At 39.8% G+C, this 24869-nt stretch overlaps 1 protein-coding gene across 1 annotated transcript; it reads left to right on the top strand.

Moving 5' to 3' along the window:
• The first annotated feature begins 791 nt into the window (after window positions 1-791).
• On the top strand, window positions 792-24489 carry LOC146956367 (uncharacterized). Its single transcript, XM_085728601.1, has 5 exons — window positions 792-930; window positions 1241-2464; window positions 22517-22851; window positions 22971-24113; window positions 24209-24489. The coding sequence occupies exons 1-5, from the start codon at window positions 867-869 to the stop codon at window positions 24470-24472; spliced, it is 3030 nt and encodes a 1009-aa protein (XP_085584727.1). The 5' UTR covers window positions 792-866; the 3' UTR covers window positions 24473-24489.
• Window positions 24490-24869: the final 380 nt, after the last annotated feature.

Below are 24869 nucleotides of genomic sequence, written 5' to 3' on the forward strand. Positions count from 1 at the left end.
TGATTAATTTATAATAAAGTCAAAAACAGTTTCCTTTTATGGTAATAATTCCCTTTTATGGTATGCTTAACCAGTGCCCCGGGGGCACCGGTTAGCAGGACCCTAATATATATTATTGAAGTTATTGCTATATTGGTATATACATGCTTTGTCATGAACATTTATTATTCTCTATGTCAACTCAAAAGTTTAAGGGTTAAACATATTTTTGATCCATATAAATAACAAGTTCAATTAATTACTCCATACATGCACATGTTATTTTCTAGGTGGCCTCCACTTGAAGTAATCTTATTTGAGGTGCAGCATATGCTATTTGTAGATATTTCTTTACGTATGCTGATATTTGAACATTCGTTCGTCCTATTGTGGGAGTTTAACCTCTTCTTTTTGACCTAAATTTATTTGGTTAAAAATGTTACTAGCAATCTAGAAGACGTATTTGTTTAATTTAGGGTTAATTATGTTTTAGGTCCCTATAAATAGGCGTGTTTCCAACATTAGTCCCTACTTAAATTTTATTAAATTTTTGGTCCCCATTGTTTTTTACCGTTAGCAAAGTTGGTCCCTACGGTGAAATATTGCTGAATCAGCTAACGGTAAAGCACATGTGGCTTCAATTATAACACACGTGAGACAATTGTTTTTTATTCAATAAATAATAATATTTTTTAATTAAAAGAACCCTTAAAAATTCCAATATAAAAACCCCTTAACCCTAATCTTATCTTATCAGTTTCTTACCCTTTTCTCTACCCACACAAACCCTAGCCGCTCGATGCCCTTCTCCGTTTTCGAAAAACTTCAGATCGTTGTCTTCTAGTGTTTGGGAATCTTAGTTTGTGGTCCAAAACCGTCTGAGCGTGATGGTTCGTTTTTGTGGTGACACTTTGCTTGGTGGTCCCGAGATTGAAGAAGAAGATTCTCATGGTATGAATCTTTTCTGTTTTTTGATTTTAATTCTGTTGTCTTTTTGTTAGTGAAAACAAGTAAAATAATACATTATTGGGATATAAGCATGTGGGTATTGTTTATTACCAGGGTTTTGCAACAGTTTCGATTTAAGCATGTGGGGTATAGGAATTTGTATGACTTTTATGGAATAACTTGAATGCAAGTGGGTTGGTGTGTCTTTAATCATGAATTTATTAACATTTTATAATGTTGTTGTTTGTTTGCATGTGCATTATTGTTTTCCTTTTTGCCCCATTACTAATTGTACTCATATGGCATATGGTAGGTGGAGGATTTACTGCTGTCATTTTTACCAAGGGTTTTTTTGTCAGAAACCCTCAGCTACAGTATTTTGGTGGTGAGGTTGGAGTATTTAAGGGATTGGATCCAGAAAAGTGGTCTTATTTTGAGGCACTTGGTTATGCAAAAGACTTGGACAAAGAGTTGGAAAGTAAAACTGAGAGTGTCAAACTATGGTGGAAACCAAGCAACATGGCATTGGATAAGTGTCTGAAGAAACTAACACTTGATATTCATGCATCGGAGCTGGCTAACTTTGCTGTTGAAAACCAAGAAGATGTTGACATATATGTGGACTACAATAGCTCATCTGATTCAGGTAATGAGGAGTCTCCAAGGTGTGTGGAGGGTGTTGAACTCTATGGTGCTGGTGCAAGCAAATCTGACTACAAAGGGAAAGGGATTGCTGCTGAGGGTGAAGATGTTTCAGAAAATGAGAGTTCAGATAGTGACTATATTGCTAATGAGGTACACTTTGATGATAGTGAAGAGGAAAGGATGTTTGCTGAAGATGATGGATTTCTAGAGTTAGAGTTAGTAGCTGGTGCTGGTGTGGTGGAGAATGATGTACATCAGGGACAAGGACTTAATGTCGACCAACATGATGACAATGGTGGACTTGAAGATGGTTATGTAACTGATGACTTAGATAGTGCTTCTGATGCAGACAATGTTGAAGGTGTAAAGCCTATATATCCAAGGTTTAAGGCAGAAGACTTGAACAAGGATTTTAAGTTCACTGTTGGTATGGAGTTCTGTTCTCTCAAGCAGTTTAAAGAAGCTATTCTTGAGCTTAATGTTCTGAATGGGAGAGATATTAAGTTCAAGAAAAATGACAAAAACAGATGTAGGGTTATATGCAAGAGCTTTGATACATGCAACTACTTGGTGTTTGTGAGTAGGGTTGTGAGGACACATACCTTCAGGGTGAAGACTCTAGTGCAGAAGCATACATGTGGGAGGGTGTTTGACAACAAAAGTGCAACTACTGGATGGGTTACTAAGGTCTTGGTGGAAAAGATGAAAAACTTAGAGACATTCAACATAAATCAAGTTGTAGGTGAGATTAGGACAATGTTTTCTACAGGCATAACTCCTTCAAGGGCATTCAAGGCTAGGAAGATGGCAAGAAAAATAGTGGATGGTGATATTGAGAAACAATATTCAATGATTTGGTCTTATAGTGCTGAGATACAAAGAGCATGCAGCGGTGTTATACCCTAATTTTGGACCTAAAAATACTTGTTTAATTCTTCTTTTTTTGCATTATAAGTCATTTGAATTGTCTCTGATCAATTGCATCTTCTTCTGCATTTTATTTCAATGTTATTTGCAGAATTCACATGCAAGGGTATTTTAGTCATTTCCTATGTCAAATTTCTCTCAGTCTTTCAAAAATGTGTTTAAGTCCTTTCAAATAGTGTGAATAAGCCCTTGTTTCAGTTCTATGTCAAAATCCATTTCAAAAGTTGCATTTGAAGTCATTTTATGCCAGTTTTGCCCCTAGGGGCATTTTAGTCTTTTCAAGTGTCAAGTCACTGTTTAAATTCCAAGAAATTGTCTCTGAGTCTTTTAATTTTGCTTGTATAAGTCTTTGTTTCATCTCTCTGTTAAAAAACCCATTTTAATTTGCATCTGAGTCATTTTTTTTGGTCGTTTTTAGCCCCAGGGGCATTTTGGTCATTTCACACGAAATTTCGGCAGAAAGAGGTTACTTTAAAGTACCTCATTTAGGCCATTGGTTCATTTTAGTCCGTTTTGTCAATTTTATTGGTTTCACCTTACGTTCTCTCCAATTTACCAATTTTATTCCAATTTTTATCATTTTTTATTTTAGTCCTTAAACTTTTAGAAATTGCACTTTGGTCCTTTTATGCCATCTTATGTCCTTTTTTAGGTTTTACTTTTTAGTCCTTTAGGTCCCTTAAATCCTTTTTTTCGTTTTAAGTCCTTTTTCTCAATTACAGTCCAGTCCTTCAATTTTAGTAAATTGCAAATAGGTCCATAGTCTTTTTTTTAGAGTCCAAAACACGTGTCAGCATTTCATTGGGCAGGAGGAACACTTGGCACCTATAAAATGGTGCCAACTCAGGTCAAAGAGTCAGATTCACCCATTCCAAAAAAGACACCTCATCAAAATTCTAACAAACTTTCTCTCTCTCTTCAGAGAAACCTTCGCCACCGTAACCAACATCACAGCCACCGCAAAAACCACCATAACAGAATTCCGGCCACCGTAACAAACACACATTACGCCTATTCTTCACAAATTCGAACAAAAACCACCACAAATCTATCAGTTCATCATCAAATACAAGAAATCAACAAAAAATTCCAAGGATTGAAATCAAAAATTTGCAATTCATCAAGAAACGTTTTCGAATTCAACGAACTCTCAGAGATTACTTGCGTAATCTTCATCATTGAGCTCGTTCCCCTGCAATTCAAGCATGAATTCACCATTGGAGTGGTGAATCATACGATCACAGAGGCAAAGGGAAAAGAGAAGAAGAGATAATCGAAGTTTGTTCTGAATCAGCGAAAGAAAAAGTAAGAAGAACTGATTTATTTTCAGTGCCTCCATAGAGTTTATCAGAACGATCAAGAACAAGTGCAGGATCTTTCGTTGTTCGAACCTCCAAACAAATCCAGGTAAACTCGCATAAACCTTCTCGTTTTCATCCATAATCATCATCGAAGGTTATACGAAAAGGATTAAACGGTGAATTGGAGTGAAAGTTCGAAAAGCTCAAAAAAAATTTTTGAAAAGAAACCCTAATTTCGAAAATAGCGAAAATTCACCGTTTACCTTTTGATTCAAAGCGTAAATTCATCATTAACGTAGAGGATGAATCGAATTAGGGTTTCAATTCCAAAAAACTCCAGATATCCAAAACGTTTCGATTCGGTGAGAGTTTGAATCGCTTCGAACAAATTTTCCACCAAAAACAACAAGTTCAAACTATTTCGAGCAATTTCATGTCAAAAATGTCAAAATCGAAGCAGTTCGAACAGTTTCTTTCAAGAAACTTCAAGATCGAAGTGTTCCGAATACTTTCCTGCAAAAAACTACGAATTCGAAATGGTTTAAACAACATCTTTCAAAAAAATCACAAGTTCGAAACGGTTAGAGCCTCATCCTTCGAAAATCACCAAAGCGAAACGTTCTGTGTCAGATCCATGCTAGTTTGTGGTTTAAATCATGTTTATGAGTCAAGAGTCATGAAGATGAATGAAACGATGAAGAAAGAACGAGAGAGTGTGAGAGAATCTGAAGCAGAGAGAGAGAAAGCTAGGGTTAGAATGATTTTGGACCGGTCTCCATACTTTTATACTGGAGTGAACCGGATTGGTTCAGTTAGACCGGTCTGGTTCACTCCTAAAACCTGAATCCCCACCGTTAGATCTAGGTTTAGGGTTCCTGGATCAATCCTGCGGTCCACAGGCTGCCTGGTGATCCAGGATCCACTTGTGTGTGGGTTTGGGCCTTAAGCCCGTTTTTCCTGTGTTCTAATGCTTGTTTTTGCTATTTCCATGTTATTGTTTGATAATCACACCCCTGGCATGCTTGAAACATTTTAAGAAGCCTTAGCGAAATTTATAGGATTCTCTTAGTATTTTTGTGATGCTTTTGTGTTGGTTGTGCACTGGAGAACTTGATAAAAAATGTTGAGATAGTTTCTTGTTACATTTCTTGAATTTCATGTTAAAATTAGGGTAAAATTGGTTCAATTTTTGTTTCTATTTTTGATGCACATTCGTGATTCATGAGGGGTGTTTTTGTGAAGAATTTACCATAGTTTGAGTATATTTCCTACTGGTCATGTGCATTTGGTTACTCACTTGCTTGCTTTGCAAGTAATGTTGGTGAATAGGTGGTGTAAAATAGGCCTAAAATTCACATTAAAATGTAAGGCTTGCTAATTCTCTTGAATTCTCATTTTTAAACTTGGATTTCACATCTTAAAAATGTGATAAACCATGGGAGTTATAGGTTTTGTTCAAGCCTTGCATCATTAATAAATCTTTAGGCCTACTTTGCATTATTTTTGCTTGTTTTTATGTTAATCTTCTTACTTTTGTTATGATAGCTTTGATTGGTTTCATATCTTGTGCTACTAACCTTTTCATTTCATATTTCATATTCACCATAAGCATCATCATCTCATCCCATTTTCATCTCTATTCTTCTTGCAATATGATTTGTACCAAAGTTAGAATGTAAACACTTAGGAAATTTTGTAATATTCTTCTTATGCTTTTAATTTCTTGGCAAAGAGGCCATAGAATGTATCTAGGGTATGATGTAAAGGACAATGGACTCTAGTAATGTACACCGACACAAGCACCGACACATGCACACACATCACTAAGTAGCTAGAATATGCATGTTTAGATGTATGTTTAGATGAATGCCTAGGATTCATACTTAGAAAAAACCAATTTTCCAAACAAATGTGAACAACCTCACTCAAACCTTTTCCAAATAAACCTTGGGATCCAATATCCCATTGTATTTTCTTTTCCATTTTCTTAATCAAATTTCAATGAAAATAATCAAACTTTGACTTCTTTTGCAATTCACTAATTCAACCTCACTATTTTCCAATCTCATGCCCTTGAGGCCTCTTTCTATTCTTCAAACTCCATTTTCAAACTTAAAATCAACCAACAAAAACAAAAACATTTTTGAAAGAGAACTACGGTGGATTTGATCCCTTAAACGGGTACGTAGGCAAGGAACAAAATTCCTTCAATTCAACTAAAATGAAACTCCAAAAACATTCTTCTCCCTCCAATTCTTCATTTAGTAACTTTTAGGTGTAAATAACATTTTCAAAATAGCATTTAAAAATAAAGCGCGCGCGTAGAAATTAAAGACGGTTCCTATAGGTTACTATAGTCGTTATGGGTGCCTAACACCTTCCCGTAGCGAAAACAACTCCCGGACCTCGATTCTCAAGGGTTTTGCTTACTTTTTCCCTTCCCAAGAAAAAATAAGATATCACCGGTTTAAAAGGTTCAAACGTAATTAATGTTTGACACCCGAAAACCAAGATAAAACAGCTGGCGACTTCACTGGGGAGATTCGAGAGTTACGCCTAGTCTTTATTTCCACGCTTGCGCTTGTATTTTTACTTGCTTCCTTTACTTGCTTTCCTATGTGAATAAATGTTTAAATTCTTGCAAACGTGTGGGGTGAGAATATCAAAAGTCCTGCACCCGGGCTGAGTGAACTTAGGATTTAGAGGGGATATAATCGACAATTCATTCCGGGGGTTGCCTCGTGTTTTGGATTATGCGATCAATCCCACATAGCTGAGGCATTTTGGAGGTGATGTTGTCGGCGCGGGTTGTCGCGTTTAGGCACTTTACTTCTAATTGTTCTATGACGCTATGGACCGTAGATAACCAAACCCATCCATGGCCATTTTCTAGGACGTAGTGCGGAGGCTAAACCGAGTGTCGTCTCGAGTTTTAGTCGTCACGCGATACTACACTCAAGTTAGACCTTCCACGTATAATCATGGAGCGAGAGTTGTCTCGTGACACCATGAGATACGTCGGAGAGGTTGCAACTTGGGAACCTTTTTAGAACCCGGTTACTATTATCCTAAAACCCTAGTTTTACCGGACGCCGTGTCTACCCATGACTCCTCGACTTTGAACTTCAAACCCACCATGTTTTCTCCGAACTTGAACATAATCATGCATTCATGCATACATGCATACATGCATAAACCTTTTGTCATGCATTGTTATCGAAGGGCTTAGACAAGTTGAATTTGTAAACATTGTAGGATGAAGATGACCAAGTCCTACAAGTTCAAGGAAGTGAATTTGGCTAGTTTGAGGGATTTGGCACTCAAGATTGAGGATCCGACTGGTTTCCGACGCCGTTACGGGGCTTTACTGCCTATTCTCCATACCAATGTGGATGAGAAGCTTGTGCACACTCTAGTGCAATTCTATGATCCGGGGTATCGGTGCTTCACTTTTCCAGACTTTCAGTTGGTGCCTACTCTAGAGGCTTATTCTTCCTTGACAGGTCTATCTATTGCTAAGGGGATACCTTTCTCAGGACCTGAAAATCCTCTTCCTCCATTGGTTATTGCTAAAGATCTCTATCTCAAGACCACCGACGTCTCCAAGAATCTCGTTACTAAGGCACATATCCGAGGGTTCACTTCAGAGTATCTTCTTGGGAAAGCCAACCTCAATACCACTTGTCAGGACACTCTTGAGGCTATTCTTGCACTTCTCATCTATGGGCTTATTCTCTTTCCGAATCTTGATGGCTTCGTGGACATGAATGCTATTATTATCTTCCACTCCAAGAATCCGGTTCCTACTTTGCTAGCTGACACATACCATGCTATTCACGATCGGTCCAGCAAAGGTCGTGGATACATTCTTTGTTGTGTGCCTCTCCTCTATAGGTGGTTTATTTCGCACCTTCCGCAGTCTTTCCACGACAATCCGAGGAATTGGTCTATTTCACAGAGGATTATGGCTCTCACTCCTAATGAAGTGGTTTGGCTCACTCCCGCTTCTAGGGTCAAGGAAATCATCTTTGGTGGTGGAAAATTTCTTAATGTACCTCTTCTTGGTACCCGGGGTGGAATCAACTATAACCCGGAGCTTGCTTTGCGACAATTTGGTTTCCCGATGAAAGATAGGCCCATCAATCTTGCTACGGCTCCTTACTTCTTTCACTACTCTAGTGCTCCCACCGGAATTAGAGAAGATTTCATGCATGCTTGGACTAAGCTCCAGAAGAAAGAGGTAAAGCATATGGGTGTGAGGTCCGGTACCGCTCATGAGGCCTATACGCAGTGGGTGATAAACCAAGCTGAGGAGATTGGTATGCCTTACCCCTCTATGAGATATGTGTCTGCAACTGTTCCTACCATGCCTTTGCCTCTACTCCCACCTACCCAGGAGATGTATCAGGAGCATCTAGCTATGGAGAGTCGGGAGAAGCATCAGTGGAGAGCTAGATACTATGAGGCTGAGAACTTGATCATGACTTTGGATGGAAAAGGTGAGCAGCAGACTCATGAGGTCTTGACGCTGAAGAAAGAGTTAGCTAAGGCTAAGAGAGAGATTGAGGAGAAAGATAGACTGCTTATGAGGGACTCCAAGAGAGCTAGGGGGGCCCGCGACTTCTATGCACGATACTGCGACTATGAGTCCGACTCTGAGGACGACGCTTCCACTTCCTATGCTTGAGGATTTCCACTTCCTGTTGTTATTTCCTTTTGTTTATGTTGAAACTGTCTTGTAAAACTATATGTTGATTGTTTGTTTCCCGTTTATGTCAATTGTTGTTTAGTAATGTTTACAAGTTCATAATTTGTCTAAAACTCTTCGATAACACAAAAAAGAGCCTTTTTTGCATCTGCATTAACACATTTCATGCATCATATGCATTCATTGGTCACAAAGAACTTCTCTCGTGCTCATTGCCTCCTGGTTTTGTCCGCCGCAGTCTGAAAAGTGGCTCGTGTTCGCAAAGTCTACCAGCCAGATAGAATTCATCAGACAAGATTTCACAAGAGAAGGATTATGGCTAACTTTGAAGAAGAAAATGGTCAGCTCCGTGCCGAACTGGCCGCTATAAGAGAAGACTTGGCTAAGGCTCACGACGCTATGTCTACTATGATGGCTGCACAGGAACAACCAGCCACTTCTATTCCGGTTACCGCTGAGGTGATTCCCTCTATCCCACTGTCTACTGTGGCTACTGATGCTCGTTTTGTTATGCCCAACGGCCGTCCTTACGGACTCCCACCTTTCTATTCTCCTAATACTGCTGCTGGTGTCTCTGGTTTTGCTGGTCAAGGACAGATCCCTGTGTCCACTGCTATGCCTCAGGTGACTACCGTCGTTACCGACCCTATTGTACACACTGTGCAACAAGTGATTGATGTTGATACTCCGCGTGGACAAGATCCCGCATTGGAAGCTATGAAGAGACAGTTGAAGGAGTTGGCTGGAGAACTCCGTGAGGTCAAGGCTAGCCGGGGAAGCAATGGTGCCCCTACTAAAGCTCGTGATCTATGCTTGGTATCCCGATTTGAGGTTCCTAAGAAATTCAAAGAGCCAGAATTTGACAAGTACAATGGGACCTCTTGCCCACACAACCATGTTATCCGATATGTCCGAAAGATGGCTAATTATGCGGACAATGATGCACTGATGATCCACTGCTTTCAGAGTAGCTTGACAGATGATGCAGCAGATTGGTACACTAGTCTGAGCAAAGACAACATCCACACTTTTGAGGAACTTGCTGCTGCCTTTGAAGGTCAATATGAATTCAATACTCGTCTGAGGCCAAACAGGGACTCTCTTAAAGCCCTATCTCAGAAATCAGATGAAACATTCCGCGAATATGCTCAGAGGTGGAGAGGGGCAGCTGCTCGTGTTTCTCCTCGACTGGATGAGGAAGAGCTGACACAGACATTCCTGAAGACTCTGAAGAAGGTATATTAGGAGAGAATGATAGTCTCTGCCCCAAACAACTTCTCTGATATGGTTACAATGGGAACACGCCTAGAAGAGGCCGTCCGAGATGGTATTATTGTCCTCGAGAAAGGTGAATCTTCAACCAGCGCACCAAAGAAATACGGTAATGGTCATCACAAGAGAAAGGAATCTGATGTAGGAATGGTGTCTGGTAACCCATCTGCAGCAGCCATGCAACTACCTCTGCCTTATCACTACATGCAATACTCTCAGCATCCGTTCTTCCCACCATTCTACCAACAATATCCTCTGCCACCGGGTCAACCACCAATGCCCGTCAATGCCATTCCTCAGCAAGCACAACAACAACCTCCTGCTCAACAGCAACGGCAGCAACAACAGGGTCCCCGACCCAAGCCTTCTTTTCCACCAATACCGATGCGGTATGGTGAATTGCTCCCAACTCTGCTGGCCAAGGGGCACTGTGTCACCAGACCGGGCAAGCCTCCGCCTAATCCATTGCCTCCCAGGTTCCGACAGGACCTAACATGTGAATTTCATCAGGGTGCTCAAGGCCATGATATTGAAAATTGCTTTGCTCTGAAATATATTGTGCAAGACTTGATAGAAAAGGGACGATTGACCTTTGAGAACAGTGTTCCTCATGTCCTTGACAACCCGCTTCCAAACCACGCTGCTGTCAATATGATTGAGGCCTTTGAAAGGGTTCCCGTTCCTCAAGAGGATCCCATGTTGGATGTCCGCAATGTCGTTACTCCCTTGGTACCATTACATGTCAAGCTGTGCCAGGCTTCTCTGTTCAATCATGATCATGCTTCCTGTTCAGAATGTCTGCAGAATCCTATGGGGTGCTGTGTGGTACAAGATGATATCCAGAGCCTGATGGATGACAAGTACTTGATTGCTAGTGACGTATGTGTGATTATCCCAGTGTTCCATGACTCTCCTGTTGAAAGTGCAAAGAATGTTGAGCCTTTGGTGATCAGGCTGCCTGGTCCGGTATCTTATACCTCTACCAAAGCAATTCCCTACAAGTACAATGCAACCATGATTGAGAACGGAGTGGAGGTACCTCTGGTATCCCCAGCAACAGTTGACAATGTTGCTAGTGAAGTTACGACTCTGAGAAGTGGAAAAGTCCGTCCACCCTTGTTTCAAAGGCAGGTGGTCACACCCATTGCCACAGTAACTCCACCCGTCGTTCCTCCTGTTGATAAGAACCCCGGCCCAGCAGGCCAATCTATTGAAGAGTCCAATATGGACGAAATCCTGAGGCTTATCAAGAAAAGTGACTATAAGATTGTTGACCAGCTGCTACAGACCCCATCAAAGATATCCATCTTGTCTCTGCTCATGAGCTCGGAAGCTCACAGGAAGGTGTTAATGAAGATACTTGAGCAAGCTTATGTTGACCACGAAGTCTCTGTAGATCAGTTTGATGGGATAGTAAGCAATATTACTGCCTGCAACAACTTGGGGTTTGGAGATGATGAGCTCCCCGAGGCAGGGAAACGTCACAACTTGGCTCTACATATCTCGGTGCATTGTGGATCTGACATGATATCTAATGTTTTGGTAGACACTGGATCGTCTCTGAATGTAATGCCTGAGTCCACACTAAGGCAATTGAGCCATCATGGAATCTCCCTGAGGGGTAGCAGCTATCTGGTTAAAGCTTTTGATGGGTCCCGCAAAGATGTTCTCGGGGAAGTAGACTCACCAATTACTATTGGTCCTGAGACCTTTCAGATTACCTTCCAAGTCATGGACATCAATGCTTCCTACAGTTGTCTCCTCGGTAGACCATGGATCCATGACGCTGGAGCAGTCACATCCACTTTGCATCAGAAGCTCAAGTTCATGAGAAACGGTAAGGTTGTCACCGTATATGGTGAGGAGGCATTTCTGGTTAGCCAAATATCATCTTTCTCTTGTGTTGAAGCAGGGTCCGCTGAAGGGACGTCGTTTCAAGGCTTGACTGTTGAGGGTGCAGAGCCCCGGAGGGCTGGTGCTAGCATGGCTTCACTGAAGGATGCTCAGAAGGCTGTCCAGGCAGGGCAAGCTGCTGGCTGGGGCAAAGTGATTCAGATCTTGGAAAACAAGCGTAAAGAAGGCCTTGGATTCTCCCCGACATCTGCTGTTTCAAAGGGAACCTTCTACAGTGCTGGGTTCATCAATGCTATTGCTGAAGACGCTGCTGGAAGTAGTCACGTGCCAACATTTGTTATACCAGGAGGCACTGCGAGAAATTGGGAAGCCATTGATGTTCCTTTACTCATGCATGCTTCCATGTAATGTGTTTTGTTGCTCATGTGTTTCTTGTTTTCAAAATAACAATCCTTTCGCTCTGCCCAAGGCGAAAGTGATATCTTTGTAAGGGCTTGTTTGTTTCGGCATTGCCGTTAATCAATAAAAAGTTGTCGTCTTTTCTCACGACTCTTTGTTTTTTACTTTTTAGTGCCTTTTTCTTGGAAATAATGGTAATACCAGAAAAAACCAAAACATTTGTTGTTTTCTTATTAATTTCAAAAATCTGCATGAAAAACTTTTTCTAAAAATCATCCCAATCATATTATGCAGATTGAACCATAATAAACCCGTTGAACACAGTGACCCTATGGTTCCTCCAAATTTTGAATTCCCTGTATATGAAGCTGAAGATGAGGATGATGATTATGAAGAGATACCGTATGGGATCACTCGACTGCTTGAGCAAGAAAGAAGAACCATTCAGCCTCACCAGGAAGAGATTGAGCTTATCAACCTGGGTACTGAAGAGAACAAGCGAGAGATCAAGATTGGTGCTGCACTTGAGCCAGAGGTGAAAAAGAAGATCATTCAGCTTCTCCATGATTATCCAGATGTCTTTGCATGGTCCTATGAAGATATGCCGGGTCTAGATCCCAAGATTGTGGAACATCGGATACCGACAAGGCCTGAATGTCCTCCTGTCAAGCAGAAGTTGAGAAGGTCTCGTCCAGACATGGCTCTTAAGATCAAGGCTGAAGTACAAAAGCAGATTGATGCGGGTTTCCTCATGACAGCTGAATATCCTGAATGGATTGCCAACATCGTACCAGTACCAAAGAAAGATGGGAAAGTTCGAATGTGCGTGGATTACAGAGATTTGAATAAAGCTAGTCCAAAAGACAACTTCCCATTGCCTCATATTGATGTGCTCGTTGACAGTACTGCTCAATCCAAAGTGTTCTCTTTCATGGATGGTTTCTCCGGTTATAACCAGATACGGATGTCTCCTGAAGATAGAGAAAAGACGTCCTTCATTACTCCGTGGGGAACATTCTGTTATAAAGTGATGCCGTTTGGCTTGATAAATGCTGGTGCTACCTATCAAAGAGGTATGACAACTCTGTTTCATGATATGATTCACAAAGAGATTGAAGTGTATGTTGATGATATGATTGTGAAGTCAAGTGATGAAGAGCAGCATGTTGTGTATTTGAGAAAGATGTTTGAAAGGTTGAGAAAGTACAAGCTACGGTTGAATCCTAACAAGTGCACATTTGGTGTAAGATCTGGAAAGTTGCTAGGCTTCATTGTCAGTCAAAGAGGCATTGAAGTTGACCCTGACAAAGTCCGAGCCATCAGAGAGATGCCGGCCCCTCAAACTGAGAAGCAAGTCCGAGGTTTTCTCGGACGTCTGAACTATATTTCAAGATTTATATCTCACATGACTACTACTTGTGGACCAATTTTCAAATTGCTCAGAAAGAATCAGCCTGTTGTATGGAATGATGAATGTCAGGAAGCTTTCGATAGCATTAAAGAATACCTGTTGGAACCACCTATCCTTGTCCCGCCAGTGGAAGGAAGGCCTTTGATCATGTATCTGTCAGTGTTAGATGATTCAGTTGGTTGTGTTCTCGGTCAACAAGATGAGACTGGCAAGAAAGAGCATGCTATCTACTATCTGAGCAAGAAGTTCACCGACTGTGAGACTCGGTATACAATGCTTGAAAAGACTTGTTGTGCTTTAGCCTGGGCTGCCAAACGCCTGCGTCATTATATGGTGAATCATACAACTTGGTTGATATCCCGAATGGATCCAATCAAGTACATCTTTGAAAAGCCTGCTGTTACTGGAAAGATCGCACGTTGGCAAATGTTGTTGTCTGAATATGATATTGTGTACAAAGCTCAGAAAGCAATCAAAGGAAGTGTCCTTGCTGAGCATCTTGCTTGTCAGCCTCTTGATGATTACCAGCCAATTAAGTTCGATTTCCCTGATGAAGAGATTATGTATCTGAAAGCAAAAGATTGTGAAGAGCCACTGATCAATGAAGGGCCAGATCCCAACAGCAAATGGGGATTGGTGTTTGATGGTGCTGTTAATGCTTATGGTAAAGGAATTGGAGCCATCATTGTAACTCCGCAGGGGCACCACATTCCTTTCACAGCTCGAATAACCTTTGACTGCACAAACAACATAGCTGAATATGAAGCATGCATCTTGGGCATCGAAGAAGCCCTTGATTTGAGAATTAAGCACCTTGACATCTATGGAGATTCTGCACTTGTCATTAATCAGATAAAGGGTGAATGGGAGACTCATCATGAGAAGCTGATCCCATACCGTGACTATGCAAGACGTCTGTTGATATACTTTACAAAGGTTGAACTGCACCACATCCCTCGGGATGAAAATCAAATGGCTGACGCTCTTGCTACTCTGTCTTCCATGTTTCGTGTCAATCACTGGAATGATGTGCCCGTAATCAAAGTGCAGCGTCTTGATAGACCCGCTCATGTGTTTACCATTGAAAATATGCCAGATCAAGCTGATAAAGACGTGAATGATAAAAAGCCTTGGTATTACAACATCAAACAATTCTTGCAGAATCGCGAATACCCACCTGGTGCTTCCAACAGGGATAAAAAGACCTTGAGAAGATGGGCTAGCAGATTCCTTCTGGACGGAGAAATCCTATACAAGAGGAACTATGACATGGTCTTGTTGAGATGTGTTGATAAGCAAGAAGCTGAGAAGTTGATGCATGATGTACATGATGGTACCTTTGGGACCCACGCTTCGGGTCACACCATGTCAAGAAAGCTGTTAAGAGCCGGCTATTACTGGATAACTATGGAGCGTGACTGCCACAAACATGCCAAAAGATGCCACAAATGTCAAATTTATGCTGACAAGATTCACGTGCCTCCACATGCCCTCAATGTTACATCTTCCCCATGGCCTTTCTCTATGTGGGGCATTGACATGATCGGGAGAATTGAACCAAAAGCTTCCAATGGACATCGTTTCATCCTAGTGGCAATTGATTATTTCACCAAGTGGGTTGAAGCTGCTTCCTATGCAAATGTGACCAAGCAAGTGGTTGTCAAGTTTATCAAGAATAACATCATCTGTCGATATGGTGTCCCCAACAAGATCATCACTGACAATGGTTCCAATCTGAACAATAGCATGGTGCAAGCTTTATGTGAAGAATTCAAGATTGAACATCACAACTCTTCTCCTTACAGACCTCAGATGAATGGTGCAGTTGAGGCCGCTAACAAGAACATCAAGAAGATTGTTCAGAAGATGGTCACTACTTACAAAGACTGGCATGAAATGCTACCCTTTGCCTTGCATGGTTACCGTACTACAGTGCGCAGTTCAACCGGGGCAACTCCCTTCTCTCTTGTATATGGTATGGAAGCAGTTCTCCCTCTGGAAGTGGAGATTCCATCTCTTCGAGTGATCATGGAAGCAAAGTTAACTGAGGCTGAATGGTGTCAAAGTCGGTATGACCAGTTGAATCTGATTGAAGAGAAACGTATGGGTGCTATGACTCATGGACAGTTGTATCAAGTGCGAATGAAAAATGCTTTTGACAAGAAAGTCCGACCTCGAGAATTCAAGGAAGGCGAACTTGTATTGAAAAGAAGAATAAGTCAGCAACCCGACCCAAGGGGCAAGTGGACACCTAACTATGAAGGTCCTTATGTTGTCAAGAAGGCTTTCTCTGGTGGTGCTTTGATTCTTACACACATGGATGGTGTTGAGCTTCCAAATCCTGTTAATGCCGATATAGTCAAGAAATACTTTGTCTAGAAAGAAAAGAACAGCGTGGTAGGTCGAAAACCCGAAAGGGCGGCCTAGGCAAAAATGCGCTTCCCGGTGGATCGAAAACCCGAAAGGGCGATCCAGGCAAAAGTTAGGGACAAAAAAAAATAAATATGAAAGAGCTCGCTGAGATTGTACGCAACTCAGGCAAGAATGAGCGCCTCGATGAGCCGAAAACCCGAAAGGGCGGTTCATGCAAAAATGAGGTCAATAAAAGACAAGTAACTATATCTGGCAAGTCACCATCACCCCTTGGGGCATCTGCAACTGTCAATAGGCGTCTTCATCAGAGGCTTCTGTACTTGTGAATTCAAAATTTCTATGAAATGTAGCGGTCATCGTGTTCAATGTATCACCAACCAATAAAATTACCATTTTCCAAGCTTTGCAAATCCGTGAAGCCATGCCTTTGGCTGACTTTCACTCTTCTACATCAATTTGAGCCTTTCTATTGTTTGAAACTCTATTTTTCTTTCTACTTTCAATGCTATATGCAAAACATTTTCTGTCTATTTTGAATAATGTTAATGTCTGAAACAAACATTTTTGAAAATTGAAAAGTCTTTTTCTGTCTATTTTGAAAGCAAACCTGAGCAATAGGGTACATTTCAATGAAACATGCATGAATAAATGAATATCAATGTCTATTTCAATACATGTTACAAGCAGGTTACTCCCCAGGATGATCTGTGGTCAATGGCAAGAATGAAAAAAAATAGAATGAAAATGAAAAATGAAAAATGAAAAGCACGCTAAGTTGAAAACCCGAAAGGGCGGCTTAGGCAAAAATGAGCACCCCGCTGATTGACAACCTGTGAAGGCAAATCAGGCAAAAATGGGGCAATGAAGAGAAGTTATTCCCCGGTGAATCGAAAACCCGAAAGGGCGGTTCAGGCAAAAGTGGGGTTGAAAAATGAAAAGAATGAAAAAATATGAAAGCATTGACCACAGATGCGAACATCCAATGTTTACCCAGCACTGACACGCCTAGCAACGGCGACCTGTATCCAAGAACCTTCCAAGGGTCCCTCCTTTACATATTTTATTGCCCTCAGCCATGGGTTGGATACGTCTCTCAACGACGGTCTCTCCAAAAGAGGTTTTTCCCCTGTGAATATGTTGCAGCACGAGCCACTACGTGCCCAATCTTCCAATGTCTCATCTGCCTTTGAGAAACTTCTCTGTCAAATTGCCAAGCCAATCATGCATTTCAAGCATTCATACATGCATAATCATGCATTTTACGTGCTCATGCATCCAATAATCTTGCTATATCATACATACATGTTGCATATTCAACTTTCAACTGCCAAATTCAATCAAAGTTTCAACTGTCAAACTCAATTTCAACTGTCAATTCCAATTTCAAATTCAACTGTCAAATCCAATTCAATTTCAATTGTCAAAATTCAAAGCAATCTCAACTTCAATAACAATTCCAATGTTGACATCCAATGACAATGTCAATGTCAATTTCCAATTCCAATATTGACATCCAATGACAATGTCAATGTCAATTTCCAATTCCAATATTGACATCCAATGACAATGTCAATGTCAATCTCCAATTCCAATGTTGACATCCAATGACAATGTCAATGTCAATCTCCAATTCCAATTTCAATCCAATTCCAATGTCAAATTCCAATTTCAATCCAATTCCAATGTCAAATTCCAATTCCAATCCAATTCCAATGTCAAATTCCAATTTCAATCCAATCTCAATGTCAATTGCAACTTTCCAATATCCAATGTCAAATTCAATTCCAATTTCAATGTCAATGTCAATGTCAATTTTCAATTCAAATCAATGTCAATTAACTCTCAGTTTACTCTTGGGCCAACAAAAAATGGTCATGTCTATTTTCAAATCAAGTCAATGACAATTTACCCTCAATTGGTATCTTGTTAAGCCAGACTTTCAATTGGTATCTTGTCACTGGTCAAGTGCCAGGTTCGATCCAAAAAAGAACCACTTGTACCTGCTTGTATACCTATGCTTCCGGACAAACGGCAAGTTCGATAGAACAGTTTGTACCCAGCCTATGCTTTGTTATCGGTCAAACGGCAAGTTCGATAGAACAGTTTGTACCCAGCCTATGCTTTGTTATCGGTCAAACGGCAAGTTCGATAGAACAGTTTGTACCCAGTCTATGTTTTGTTACCAGTCAGACGACAAGTTCAATCTGAAGAACAGTTTGTACCCAGCTTATGCTTTGTTATCGGTCAAACGACAAGTTCGATCTAAGAGAACAGTCTGCACTCTCCCACATGATGTGGTGATAATCCAACAAGCAAGTTCGATCCAAAGAAACAGCTTGTATCAACCCTTTTGTCTATGTCTCCAGCCGAACGGCCAGTTCGATCCCAAGAACAGTTTGTGTCTGTCTATCTGTTTGTATTTTCAATCAAGTGTCAAGTTCGATCCAAAGAACAGCTTGTATCTGCCTATATGTCTATGTTTCCGGTCAAGTGTCAAGTTCGATCCCAAGAGCAGCTTGTACCCATTTCTTGTTTGTATCTCTCGGTCAAGTGGCAAGTTCGATCCAAAGAACAGCTTGTACCTGTCTGTTTGTTGCCCGTTCTTTCTACCTTGATGTCTATAAATCCCTTGGTGGTGTGACACAGCCCGTAGATTCCGGTTCGATTGTCTTGCATTCATAAATGAAATGTTGCATGGCATTCATGTTTTTGAAAATCTGAAAGCGTATTTTTATGTCCAAAAGCAGTGCAAATGTTAATATTTAAGTATCTTCGTCCCGTCAATTCTAAGACTTCGTCTCTTGACTCCCCGGACAAAGAAACTTAAATAGGGGCAGCTGTTATACCCTAATTTTGGACCTAAAAATACTTGTTTAATTCTTCTTTTTTTGCATTATAAGTCATTTGAATTGTCTCTGATCAATTGCATCTTCTTCTGCATTTTATTTCAATGTTATTTGCAGAATTCACATGCAAGGGTATTTTAGTCATTTCCTATGTCAAATTTCTCTCAGTCTTTCAAAAATGTGTTTAAGTCCTTTCAAATAGTGTGAATAAGCCCTTGTTTCAGTTCTATGTCAAAATCCATTTCAAAAGTTGCATTTGAAGTCATTTTATGCCAGTTTTGCCCCTAGGGGCATTTTAGTCTTTTCAAGTGTCAAGTCACTGTTTAAATTCCAAGAAATTGTCTCTGAGTCTTTTAATTTTGCTTGTATAAGTCTTTGTTTCATCTCTCTGTTAAAAAACCCATTTTAATTTGCATCTGAGTCATTTTTTTTGGTCGTTTTTAGCCCCAGGGGCATTTTGGTCATTTCACACGAAATTTCGGCAGAAAGAGGTTACTTTAAAGTACCTCATTTAGGCCATTGGTTCATTTTAGTCCGTTTTGTCAATTTTATTGGTTTCACCTTACGTTCTCTCCAATTTACCAATTTTATTCCAATTTTTATCATTTTTTATTTTAGTCCTTAAACTTTTAGAAATTGCACTTTGGTCCTTTTATGCCATCTTATGTCCTTTTTTAGGTTTTACTTTTTAGTCCTTTAGGTCCCTTAAATCCTTTTTTTCGTTTTAAGTCCTTTTTCTCAATTACAGTCCAGTCCTTCAATTTTAGTAAATTGCAAATAGGTCCATAGTCTTTTTTTTAGAGTCCAAAACACGTGTCAGCATTTCATTGGGCAGGAGGAACACTTGGCACCTATAAAATGGTGCCAACTCAGGTCAAAGAGTCAGATTCACCCATTCCAAAAAAGACACCTCATCAAAATTCTAACAAACTTTCTCTCTCTCTTCAGAGAAACCTTCGCCACCGTAACCAACATCACAGCCACCGCAAAAACCACCATAACAGAATTCCGGCCACCGTAACAAACACACATTACGCCTATTCTTCACAAATTCGAACAAAAACCACCACAAATCTATCAGTTCATCATCAAATACAAGAAATCAACAAAAAATTCCAAGGATTGAAATCAAAAATTTGCAATTCATCAAGAAACGTTTTCGAATTCAACGAACTCTCAGAGATTACTTGCGTAATCTTCATCATTGAGCTCGTTCCCCTGCAATTCAAGCATGAATTCACCATTGGAGTGGTGAATCATACGATCACAGAGGCAAAGGGAAAAGAGAAGAAGAGATAATCGAAGTTTGTTCTGAATCAGCGAAAGAAAAAGTAAGAAGAACTGATTTATTTTCAGTGCCTCCATAGAGTTTATCAGAACGATCAAGAACAAGTGCAGGATCTTTCGTTGTTCGAACCTCCAAACAAATCCAGGTAAACTCGCATAAACCTTCTCGTTTTCATCCATAATCATCATCGAAGGTTATACGAAAAGGATTAAACGGTGAATTGGAGTGAAAGTTCGAAAAGCTCAAAAAAATTTTTTGAAAAGAAACCCTAATTTCGAAAATAGCGAAAATTCACCGTTTACCTTTTGATTCAAAGCGTAAATTCATCATTAACGTAGAGGATGAATCGAATTAGGGTTTCAATTCCAAAAAACTCCAGATATCCAAAACGTTTCGATTCGGTGAGAGTTTGAATCGCTTCGAACAAATTTTCCACCAAAAACAACAAGTTCAAACTATTTCGAGCAATTTCATGTCAAAAATGTCAAAATCGAAGCAGTTCGAACAGTTTCTTTCAAGAAACTTCAAGATCGAAGTGTTCCGAATACTTTCCTGCAAAAAACTACGAATTCGAAATGGTTTAAACAACATCTTTCAAAAAAATCACAAGTTCGAAACGGTTAGAGCCTCATCCTTCGAAAATCACCAAAGCGAAACGTTCTGTGTCAGATCCATGCTAGTTTGTGGTTTAAATCATGTTTATGAGTCAAGAGTCATGAAGATGAATGAAACGATGAAGAAAGAACGAGAGAGTGTGAGAGAATCTGAAGCAGAGAGAGAGAAAGCTAGGGTTAGAATGATTTTGGACCGGTCTCCATACTTTTATACTGGAGTGAACCGGATTGGTTCAGTTAGACCGGTCTGGTTCACTCCTAAAACCTGAATCCCCACCGTTAGATCTAGGTTTAGGGTTCCTGGATCAATCCTGCGGTCCACAGGCTGCCTGGTGATCCAGGATCCACTTGTGTGTGGGTTTGGGCCTTAAGCCCGTTTTTCCTGTGTTCTAATGCTTGTTTTTGCTATTTCCATGTTATTGTTTGATAATCACACCCCTGGCATGCTTGAAACATTTTAAGAAGCCTTAGCGAAATTTATAGGATTCTCTTAGTATTTTTGTGATGCTTTTGTGTTGGTTGTGCACTGGAGAACTTGATAAAAAATGTTGAGATAGTTTCTTGTTACATTTCTTGAATTTCATGTTAAAATTAGGGTAAAATTGGTTCAATTTTTGTTTCTATTTTTGATGCACATTCGTGATTCATGAGGGGTGTTTTTGTGAAGAATTTACCATAGTTTGAGTATATTTCCTACTGGTCATGTGCATTTGGTTACTCACTTGCTTGCTTTGCAAGTAATGTTGGTGAATAGGTGGTGTAAAATAGGCCTAAAATTCACATTAAAATGTAAGGCTTGCTAATTCTCTTGAATTCTCATTTTTAAACTTGGATTTCACATCTTAAAAATGTGATAAACCATGGGAGTTATAGGTTTTGTTCAAGCCTTGCATCATTAATAAATCTTTAGGCCTACTTTGCATTATTTTTGCTTGTTTTTATGTTAATCTTCTTACTTTTGTTATGATAGCTTTGATTGGTTTCATATCTTGTGCTACTAACCTTTTCATTTCATATTTCATATTCACCATAAGCATCATCATCTCATCCCATTTTCATCTCTATTCTTCTTGCAATATGATTTGTACCAAAGTTAGAATGTAAACACTTAGGAAATTTTGTAATATTCTTCTTATGCTTTTAATTTCTTGGCAAAGAGGCCATAGAATGTATCTAGGGTATGATGTAAAGGACAATGGACTCTAGTAATGTACACCGACACAAGCACCGACACATGCACACACATCACTAAGTAGCTAGAATATGCATGTTTAGATGTATGTTTAGGATTGTATGTTTAGATGAATGCCTAGGATTCATACTTAGAAAAAACCAATTTTCCAAACAAATGTGAACAACCTCACTCAAACCTTTTCCAAATAAACCTTGGGATCCAATATCCCATTGTATTTTCTTTTCCATTTTCTTAATCAAATTTCAATGAAAATAATCAAACTTTGACTTCTTTTGCAATTCACTAATTCAACCTCACTATTTTCCAATCTCATGCCCTTGAGGCCTCTTTCTATTCTTCAAACTCCATTTTCAAACTTAAAATCAACCAACAAAAACAAAAACATTTTTGAAAGAGAACTACGGTGGATTTGATCCCTTAAACGGGTACGTAGGCAAGGAACAAAATTCCTTCAATTCAACTAAAATGAAACTCCAAAAACATTCTTCTCCCTCCAATTCTTCATTTAGTAACTTTTAGGTGTAAATAACATTTTCAAAATAGCATTTAAAAATAAAGCGCGCGCGTAGAAATTAAAGACGGTTCCTATAGGTTACTATAGTCGTTATGGGTGCCTAACACCTTCCCGTAGCGAAAACAACTCCCGGACCTCGATTCTCAAGGGTTTTGCTTACTTTTTCCCTTCCCAAGAAAAAATAAGATATCACCGGTTTAAAAGGTTCAAACGTAATTAATGTTTGACACCCGAAAACCAAGATAAAACAAGCGGGAATACTTGTAAGTTGCATTTGGAAAGACCTGTACCAACTTTGTTACCCAGATTTGGTAGGTTTTATGTATGCTTTGATGGTTGCAAGAGAGCTTTAAAGACCAGTTGCAGGCCTTTCATAGGGGTTGATGGTTGTCACTTAAAAAACAAGTATGGTGGCCAGTTGTTGATTGCAGTAGGGAGAGATCCCAATGACCAGTATCTACCAGTGGCTTTTGCAGTTGTAGAAAGTGAAACAAAGGAGACATGGAACTGGTTTTTGACCTTGCTTTTAGAAGACATTGGTGATTCTAGGTGGACCTTCATTTCTGACCAACAGAAGGTATTTTTAATTTTTAATGTACCCAATTGTGATGCACATTTTCAATTAAAATATGAGTTGTTATGTATTAGTAATTGTGAGCATTTTTTTTTTATTGTTATGTTATCTGGATATGACAGGGATTACTCCAAACATTTGATGAACTGTGTGGTGGGCTGGAGCACAGATTTTGCCTAAGGCATCTGTATGCAAACTTCAAGAAGAGGTTTGGTGGAGGTACACTAATTAGGGACTTAATGATGGGTGCTGCCAAGGCTACTTATGTTGAAGCTTGGGAAGAAAAGATGCAGTTGCTGAAGGAAGCTAATCCCAAGGCACATGAATGGTTAGCTGCTGTTGACAAAAGGGGATGGTGTAAGCATGCCTTTTCTTTTCATACTAAATGTGATGTCTTGATGAACAATCTCAGTGAGTCCTTTAATGCAACCATTTTATTACCAAGGGATAAGCCTGTAATCACCATGTTTGAGTGGATTAGAACTTACTTAATGGGGAGGTTTGCTATGTTGAAAGAAAAAGTAGGGAATTATAGAGGTGATATCATGCCTAAACCTATGAGAAGACTTGATAGGGAAATAGAGATGAGTGGTAATTGGTTTGCTACTTGGGCTGGTGGGTTGAAGTTTGAGGTTACACATAGCCTAATGTATGATAAGTTTGTAGTTGATATTGATAAAAAAACATGCTCTTGCAATTTCTGGGAATTGGTTGGGATCCCTTGTAGGCATGCTATTGCAGCTATTGTAATGAAGGGTGATGATCCTGCACAATATGTGCATAGGTACTACAGCAAGGTGTATTATGAGGATTGCTATGCTCAGGTTATATCCCCTATTAATGGCCAGAATAAATGGCCTAAAACTGATTTTGTTGAGGTCTTGCCCCCTGTCTACAAGCGTGGGCCTGGCAGGCCCAAAAAGCTGAGAAGAAGAGAGCCTGATGAGGACAGGATGGAGAATGGGAAGTGGCAAAGGGGTTACACTACTAACAGATGCAAGAAATGCTTGCAATATGGGCACAATCAAAGAACCTGCATAAATCCGGCTGTTGTTGTTCCAACTCAAACATCTCAGACTAGTGCAACACCTGTTGTTGTTGTTCCAACTCAAACATATCAGACTAGTGCACCACCTGCTGTTGTTGTCCATGAACAAGCACCAACTACTCAGGCAAGTATTAGAAGCAATCCTGCAGTTGTACTCCAACAACCAACAACTCAGGCAAGTCAGAGTAGCCAATCTGCAGTAGCGCCTAAGAAAAGGGTATACATTATGATTCCTTTTAGTAAACTTATTGATATTGATTGTTTTTTTCATAATAATTGATTTAAAAATATTTATCATTGTTTCTTACTTAGGGGAGACCTGTTGGATCTGGTAAGAAGCAGTCTAATGGAGTTCCAATGCCGAAAAAAACAAAGAAGATTGTTGAACTGGGTAGTAGCTCTAGGACTGTCAACACATCTCAACCAGCTTCTGCTCAAGCAAAAACTACTACCAATGATGTTGATATGATGCTAAATGGCTTGAAGGCACTTCCACCAAACCAGCTAGATGAAATTATTAGGCAGTTGAACAAAGGAAAAGGAGATGATGTTGAAGATACTGTAGCAAAGGAGTAGTTTGTTATGATGTCATGTTTTTTTGCTAGCACCTTTTGGTGTGCACCTTTTGAACTGTTTTGGTGCTATGTGCTGTTTTTTATATGTATTAAGTTGACTAAGACTTGTCTTTTTGCTACCACCTTTTGGTGTGCACCTTTTGAACTGAATTGGTGCAATATGATATTTTCTATATGTACTAGTGTGCACTTATGAGATACTAAAATGCACATTTTAATGCACAAACTGTTTTGGTGCTTTATGATCTACTCTTATTCTATTATTTCTATATGATCTATTAGTAGGAGGAAAAAATAAACAATTTCATAATAGGAAACTATAGTAGTCACTCTATCACAGAAGGAAAAAAAACACAGTTCAACAAATTTTGTGATCAATTGTTGTGCTCTTCCTTGTG

Source organism: Medicago sativa, chromosome 1, assembly GCF_051527215.1.
Source record: "Medicago sativa cultivar Bolivia chromosome 1, Bolivia_mono, whole genome shotgun sequence".
In the NCBI taxonomy this organism is placed as follows: domain Eukaryota; kingdom Viridiplantae; phylum Streptophyta; class Magnoliopsida; order Fabales; family Fabaceae; genus Medicago; species Medicago sativa.

Bases quoted from the DNA above. Each gene is read 5' to 3' on its own strand.
- LOC146956367 (XM_085728601.1), top strand. From the start codon at position 867: ATGGTTCGTTTTTGTGGTGACACTTTGCTTGGTGGTCCCGAGATTGAA. The intron at 22,852-22,970 runs GTATTTTTAATT...TGGATATGACAG, and splicing joins TCATTTCTGACCAACAGAAG to GGATTACTCCAAACATTTGA. The intron at 24,114-24,208 runs GTATACATTATG...TTTCTTACTTAG, and splicing joins CAGTAGCGCCTAAGAAAAGG to GGGAGACCTGTTGGATCTGG.